The 8,521-nt window shown below is 34.2% G+C and overlaps 1 protein-coding gene across 1 annotated transcript; it reads left to right on the top strand.

The window, feature by feature from the left end:
• The first annotated feature begins 3,292 nt into the window (after nt 1-3,292).
• Nucleotides 3,293-7,800, top strand: LOC137918445 (toll-like receptor 7). Its single transcript, XM_068761251.1, has one exon. It carries the CDS (start codon nt 3,588-3,590, stop codon nt 7,506-7,508), a length of 3,921 nt encoding a protein of 1,306 aa, XP_068617352.1. The 5' UTR covers nt 3,293-3,587; the 3' UTR covers nt 7,509-7,800.
• The last annotated feature ends 721 nt before the right edge of the window (nt 7,801-8,521 follow it).

Raw genomic sequence — 8,521 nt, 5'->3', positions numbered from 1 at the left:
TCTTTTTTTGCAGATCATAAAGATAACATTTTTCCGAAAACAAAATACTTTCTTTACATAAATGAACGCGTCCGGTTTTACGCCTAAACCTTTAGTTAAAGACGGCTTATCTGTTCCTGCATAAGCAATTGTCGGGTATACAATTGTTCTGACGTAATGCCTCCCTAACAATAGTCGAGGTGTTTGTTTTGATGACTCATCTGGCCCCAAATGCAAAGTTTATCGCTACAAAAAATACCTGCAAATCTTTAACGAGTTTCGTTTAGCAATTACTAGAAATCTTTTATCGTACTTCACGCGAAATTTAGATAATATTCTCAAGTCATTATTTTTAGTTCACAGACTTAGAATAAATTAATGAAACGTTTCATATTTATTATTAAAAAGTTTTTAAATTTTATTATTAATTAATAAATATTGTCTGCAATATTTCAAATTACTACAAATTAAGGGAAAAATATGGATTATCAACAATTATTTTTATTAAAAACAAAAATTACGGATTCTGAAAAGCACACTGTTGGTATATAAATTTTGAGTTGTTTTACACGGATTCTATTAATTATTTCTTTTGATTATGTGTAATCTCTGATCTCTATCGTTAGTTAAATTTTCAGATTTTATATAATTTTTTACTTTTGTGTAAAAAGATATTTTCAATAGTGGAAATTTTATTAAGGTGATTGTTATTTAACTGTTACATTTTAAAATTGAATATACACTTGTTCTTTAAAAATAAAATAAATAAATAAATGGCTATCAATATTGGAAGTTGGGAATATAATACAAGTTATATACATCGCTGTAATACGCGTCTACGACATACCGTGTCACAGACACGGCTTTTCCATTTTTCTCCCGCTGGGTATCGTCACAGATTTCGACTGTTGATATTAGGACGGATTCACAGTGAGACTTTACAAATATTAAAGTAAGCAGAAAACAAAACAATAATGAACAAATATCTATAATTTGTAAGAGAATATTTAAACAGATATTATTATCATTACATCAGCCGATAGATGCCCACTGCAAGGTATGTAGGCCTCTCCCAAAGAATCCCACGATGACAGGTCTTGTGTTCCCTGCATCCAGTACTTACTGCAACCCTAAGTATATGGACGGTCCTCATAGTGAGAGGCCTACCCACGCCGCGTCTCAATCTAGTCAAATCGTCATCAAATAATGTTTATTGGATAAATATATATCATAATTAGGTGTGCATACAGTTTGAAATGTATATAGTGTGATGTTTTATTTTCGACTCGTTTCCTTTCTAAACATAGTATATGTTTCGAAAATCAATAAACAAGTGCTTATACATAAATAATAGTTTCAAAAACTACTATAAAATAAGCTTCCACTAAAGCGGGAAATGTTATGCAAGCCGAAATAGTGAAATTTTTTTGATGCGAACTCTGTATTTTTTCTTTTTACAGTGGTGTAGTTACTTCCAAGTAGCATGGATTTATACTTGCATTCTAAATAACCAAGTTCACCGACGTAACTTGAAGAATTGCACGTCAAAAGTGGCAATAGGCACATCACTTGCAGCCTCCGACGACCGTTGATGACGAAAGGTTCTCGAGTTGCAACTATGAGCTGTTCGACACATTGTGGATAGATCCCCCACAAAGTGGATCGTCGCATACTTAAGGTCGCAGGAAATCGCTGGATCCGGGCAGCGCAAGAGGTCATAACAATGTTTCTTAAATTCATTTGGTTACATAAAATTAGTAATAGTCTATGAAAAATACTGTTGTGTTTAGCGAAGAATATATAATAAGAAAGAAACGAGAACAAGTCGACACAAGCCTTTATACTGCAATGAAACATTTGAGCGAAATTTGAAATTTTATTTCGCAGGAAAGTTAGACGTTAAGCACGGTGTCAGTTAAATTCGAGAGTGCTTTTATGAGCGTATAGAAGTGATTTATGTAAATGGGTCGTTCGCTCTGAAGGAATCTGTAGAAATCCCCTAATATAAGCGCTCTACGTACCTACATAATTCAGTAATAAAGTTACGTCTATCGCCTTACGATGAGAGTATCAAACCCCATAAACGTCTAATTAAATATTAAAAGAAAAGCTCCTTGACTTTACTTTGTATTAAAGGCTTTGTTTCTTTTTGTTTACTACACCGGCTTCCTATATAATTATGCGTTTCACTAGGAAAACTTCATTTAACTTTTGTATTGTTATTAACTTTTCTTTCGATACTTGCTCTACCATTCAGCGCCATCTGTGGTGGAGCAGCAAAGTTACAATCAACTGTAAAGTATTTTAAAAATTTTAAGTACACAGAAAATAATAATTATGTAAACTTTTGGTTACGTTTGATTTATATCTTGTTTTTATAATCTAAATTGTTATTTAATTACTGTGTTTATTTTAATTTTATTTTTTGACTGCGAGTATTTTTAAATTTTTTGTGTATTTAGCTGTACGATGCATTGTCTTTGTTATTCTGTTTTTGATAGTTTTTATATTATTGAATTCAATTTTTATATGTTGAGCACTATTTTAGTTCAATGTCTTTATATTTCGATTGGTACACTACCAGTTTTGTATCTGTACGTGCAAAGGAGATAAAATTAATGTTTTTTTTTTAAGTATCATCAACATAATGCATTCAATCATAATCAAATATAAAAAACATTTATTATTACAACTATGTGTTTTATAAGTTACACATGAACTCAAATTAAATAATATAAGCTTTTGATTTGTTTTTATATAACATAAAAAATAATATGATCTTATATGTAAACTGGCAGCCAGTGAAACATTATATACTGTAATATATCAGAAATAAAATTGTATTACAATTTATTAAATTGTCTAATAAAAAATAATTATGTCACAATACCATATATTTAATAAAACATGTAAATCATTTTTAAGCATCGACAGCGTAATATTATAAGGAAAAAGTTCAACATAAATAAACTTTGGGAAACAATTTTAATTAGACTAATTAATAAAAAATACGGAGAACAGGCGAACCTATTTTTATGACAACCTTTATCGTCCAGCCACTACTATCAGAAAAGCTTTGTCATTTTTATATACTTTCAGTTTCGTTTCTTGTTCGAAGAAACTTTTCATACCACGATATATTAATCGACAATATTAATTTTAGTATGCTATTCTTCACTAGATGGGTCTGACTGCTTAGTCCAAACACGTCGCAGAGCTTATGCGGGGTGCGGGTGGAGGGGCGAGCAAGTTGCGCGACCCATTGCCACTTCCACGAGCTAAGCGCTATGCTCGACAGTCACAACGCAATCGAGCTGCGGGGAGGTTGTGTCAAAACCCGCGCTAGTGTTTATCGCACGCAGTAAATATTTAATAGATACCAAAAGTTATAGAAAGTGTTGTTTCGGAAGCCGACGTGCTAAACTTGAAGACAGTAAAATTTCAAAGGACTTTGATAATATTGTGACATTGGACACAAGTGTAGTGAAATGTTAGGGAATTTTTCTTCAACACTTGAGCATATTACATACTTTGTTTCGGAAATGGTGATATCGACCCACAGGGAGTGTTTATGAAATATTATTTAGTGAAATGAAAAATCTGTGATAATGTATGCTATAACGGCAGTACTCTGTGCGCTCCTGCACGCTGGATGGACTGTCTCTCCTTATGGCTCGGACAAGTGCGTTCGGGGTACAGGCGGCAACGTATTGTGTAAACTACGGACTCTAGACGGCGACGGGAGCAGTATAACTTCAGTTTATTCCGACACAAATATTTTATCAGTAGAATGTAATCACTTACTACTTTTCGAAAGTTCGCTCAGAGCTCACTATTTTAGTTCGGTCGAGTTTCTCAGCGAATTATCAATTATTAATTGCAAGTTGCTGCATTTGCCAGATTATACTTTCCAAGATATAAGCAAACTTAAGAGGCTAAAAATACGTTCCAAAAACTCTGAATGGAGTCCTACTAAGAACATGGAGATATCTTTGAACGCGTTCAATGGATTATCGGAACTACAGTCGTTGGATCTTGCTCAAAATAACATCAAGTTCGTTCCTTCCGGCGTATTCTGTTCCCTGGAGAATCTGAATATATTAAATTTAACAAGTAACAGAATTAGAACAGTTGGCCAAATTGGTTTTGGTCAAGGCTGTGGTTCGGGTCTTATCACTTTAGACTTGAGTCACAATGAAATTAAAACTCTACCGGAAGAGTCTGAGTTACTTAAATTACGGAGTTTGCAACATTTGTATCTGCAGTATAATAATATTAGTGACATATCTAACGAAGCTTTTAATGGTTTAACCTCTTTAAGAGTTTTAAACATATCACATAACCGTCTACACACTTTACCGGATGGACTATTTTCAAACGCAAAAGAATTGCGAGAAATTTATCTTAATGAAAATTCATTATTTGAAATAGCAAGAGGATTATTTCATCATTTAGAACAATTGATCGTTTTAGATTTATCGAGTAATCAGCTAACAAGTAATCATATCGACGATGGAACTTTTAAAGGACTGATTCGATTAATAATTTTGAATTTATCAAACAACGCTCTTACAAGAATCGACGGCAAAACATTCAAAGATTTATTCGTTTTACAAATTTTGAATTTAAAGAATAATTCTGTTGGATACATTGAAGAAAATGCTTTTTTGCCCCTGTATAATCTTCACACGCTAAATTTAGCAGAAAATCGACTTCACACTATCGATGAGAACTTATTTAACGGTTTATTTGTCTTGAGCAAATTGACCCTGAATAACAACTTACTTGTGAATATTGATCGAAAAGCTTTTAAAAACTGCTCTGACTTGAAAGAACTGGATTTAAGCTCTAATCAACTAATGGAGATACCCGATGCATTATGGGAGCTTCCTTTTTTGAAAACTCTCGACCTCGGTGAAAATCAAATATCAGACTTTAGAAATGGCTCCTTTAAAAACTTAAATCAATTAACAGGACTGAGATTGATTGACAACCAAATCGGAAATTTGAGTGTGGGAATGTTTTGGGATTTGCCGAGTTTGCAAGTTTTGAATATTGCAAAAAACAAAATTCAGTCAATCGAAAGAGGTACTTTTAGTCGAAATGGACAACTTGAAGCTATAAGATTGGACGGAAACTTCCTTTCGGACATCAACGGTGTATTCTCAACGCTGGCTAGCCTTCTGTGGCTCAACCTGTCTGAAAATCATCTAGTGTGGTTTGATTATGCGTTTGTGCCTAGTAATTTAAAGTGGTTGGACGTTCACGGTAACTTTATAGAACACTTGGGCAATTATTACAAACTTCAAGATGAAATTCATATAAAGACTCTAGATGTTAGTCATAATCGTATAGTAGATATAGGTCCAATGGCCATTCCTAATAGTGTAGAATTGTTGTTTATAAATAATAACTATTTAAATAATATCCATGTTAATACGTTTTTCGATAAGAAGAATTTAACGCGTGTAGATATGTATGCAAATGAAATTGTTAACTTAGAGTTAAATAGCTTAAGGTTGTCGCCGGTGCCAGGAAATAAAACGTTGCCAGAGTTTTATATAGGCGGCAACCCTTTTCAATGTGACTGTACAATGGAGTGGTTACCGATAATTAACAACATGACTGCTATGAGGCAGTACCCACGTGTGATGGATTTGGAAAATGTTTTATGTAAAATGACAAACACTCGTAGTGGAACGCACGTGCCCTTAACTAATCTTAAGACGTCGGACTTTTTATGTGAGTATGAGACTCATTGTTTTGCTATTTGCCATTGCTGTGACTACGATGCGTGCGATTGCGAAATGACTTGTCCTCACAACTGTACCTGTTATCATGATCCGTTATGGAACACTAATGTTGTTGACTGTTCTGGACAATCGTCCGTAGAAATACCAAGCAAAATACCGATGGACGCGACAGAGGTATTTTTAGATGGCAATAACATAAAAGAATTACAAAATCATGTATTTATTGGTCGTCAAAAAATGAGGTCTTTATATGTAAATAATAGCAACCTCGATAATATCCAAAACAGAACCTTTGCGGGCCTTAATTCACTAGAAATTCTTCACCTAGGGAGCAATAAATTAAAAGAATTAAAAGGATATGAATTCCATCAACTCAGTAATTTGAAACAACTGTTTTTGCAGAATAACTTGATTAGTCATATCGCTAACATATCTTTTATTTCTTTAAGATCTTTAGAAATTTTACGCCTCGAGGGCAATCGATTAGTAGATTTTGGTGTTTGGAGTTTCAATAACAATCCTAATTTAAAGGCGTTATCTCTCGGTAACAATCTATGGTCTTGCAAATGTCGGTATTTACAAGAACTCACTGCGTATTTGGCAGAAAATGCCCAGAAAATCGTTGACATAACTGACGTGTGGTGTTGGAATGGGGACGCAAAGCCGCCACAGAAAAAAGAGCTTAATTTAAACGGCACCGCCTGCAGTGATTATTATGCAGATAACTCAGTTATCGGAAACATGTTGGTTTCGAACTACGTTCCCATGATGGTGTCCACTCTTATGGGCTTTATGTTAATTTTACTAGCGCTGGTCGTATTATTTCTATTCAGAGATTCACTCAGAGTTTGGCTTTACACTAATTGCGGCATAAGAGTATTCTCTTTCGCGGGAGCCTTTGAGGAAAATGAAAAGTTGTATGACGCCTACGTCTGGTATAGCCCGAAAGATGAAGAATTTGTTGTGCAATCGTTGGCAACCAAATTAGAGACTGGCCATCCATCATACCATCTCTGTTTACATTACAGAGATATAATAAAGAACCATGGCGAGCGAGACATACTTCAGCATCATTCCGATGAAAATCAGCAGTACATACAATGTGCTCCTCCAGTTGTCGAAGCCGCAGAAGCATCAAAGCGGATAATACTCGTTTTAACGAGAAATTTTATGCAAACAGAATGGTCCCGCTACGAATTCCGACAGGGGTTACACGAAGCACTAAAAGGGTGCATTTATAAGTTGGTGCTAATAGAAGAATGTTCGGTGGTAGCGGACGCTTTGCGCGATCCAGATTTACGACCCTACCTTAAAACGGGATCGAGACTACAATGGGGCCAAAACCGTTTCTGGGAAAGGCTTAGATACATGATGCCGGATGCATCTAATCAAAATCATGACACACGGAGTCGAAATTATAGAAAAAATATCAATACGTATACATTAGACTCTTCAGTCCCAAGCGGGGATCGCACAATGACTTATCCTGACAAATCGCCCGTTCTAGGGATCCCGGGACAGGGGGCAAGTGCTCCGCCAGAATATTGTACGGAGGTACGGCAGTCTCCGTCAGCCATTAGGCAGAGCCAGGCCGCGGTAGCTTACGGTCTTGATGGCAGGCCTATCTCGGATCATATTTACTCATCTATTGACTCTGATTATTCCTCATTGGAGCACGGCATGGCTCCCGGAAGGCGGCGGGAACGAGAACGACAATGGCCGCCGCCCCCGCCACTCGTGGATACGAGCAATGCCGTACAAGCTTACCTAGTCTAGACGGACAGTTCTGTCCGACTTCCAGTCACAATGTAAATATGTAGATGTTAATATTAGCTCGCTGTAAATATTGTAATTACTATTTTTAAGTGCTATACCAAAATTTTAATTAAGAGAAACTATTATTGCCTGTTCGTTATCCTGTGAATAGATTTCATATTAAAAATTTTAAAGACTGCTGTAGCATATGAATATTGTAAATAGCGAGAACAAGTGATCATACTAAATTAATATCTGTAATATGTCGTTATTTATACACTATAAAAATAAAATGATGAACATTTTTTAAAAACGTTTTTTAATCAAAAAAGCCCTTTAATAACTGTGTAAACAATCATCAAAGTAATATTCATTAAACATTATCAAAATAAAATGTTTAGTCATTATCGAACGTAGTTTACAAAAAAAAAATAATGATATCACATTTCCATAAAAACTCAAAATATTAATAATCTAGTTTTTTTTTTAATAAAAACATTATATTTCTTATTTCACTAAATCCCACATATTTCATAAACGGTGATTTTTAAAAATTATAGATAAATATTGATAAAATGTAATGTGTACACGTTCCGACAATACGTATATTAGTATATACTGAAATGTTGAAAAAATGACTTATTTCTAAATGAAACTTCATGTTACGTTTAAAATCGTAAAAGGGATGCAATGCAAAGTGAGCATCACTTACATTATACAGCATGACCTCCACAAGCTCGTCCTCATTACATAAACATTTTGTGAATATGAATCTTATATGCTTTGATCTTTCCATGCTGTCATATAGTAGAGATCACGAAAGTTTTTTTTTTAAAATCACAGTGTAATACAAATAAATTACTACTCATTTAAATAATCTCAATAATAATTTAATGAATCTAAGTGGCACTGTTTTTATGTAATATAACTGTCAGTTAGAAACTAAGGTTTTATTTCCAAATAAAACCTTACTGAATAATTAGAGTCGTTTTTAATTAATTCATTTTTGTACTCTTAACAAAAGAAATACAATA

Source organism: Battus philenor, unplaced genomic scaffold (genome assembly GCF_028537555.1).
Source record: "Battus philenor isolate CCGP_79_NKW_IND1 unplaced genomic scaffold, ilBatPhil1.0.hap1 SCAF_14, whole genome shotgun sequence".
In the NCBI taxonomy this organism is placed as follows: Eukaryota; Metazoa; Arthropoda; class Insecta; order Lepidoptera; family Papilionidae; genus Battus; species Battus philenor.
The sequence above is the reverse complement of the archived record's forward strand: the minus strand, read 5'-3'. Positions and strand labels throughout refer to the sequence as shown.

Coding starts and splice junctions, on each gene's coding strand:
- LOC137918445 (XM_068761251.1), top strand. CDS start 3,588: ATGTATGCTATAACGGCAGTACTCTGTGCGCTCCTGCACGCTGGATGG.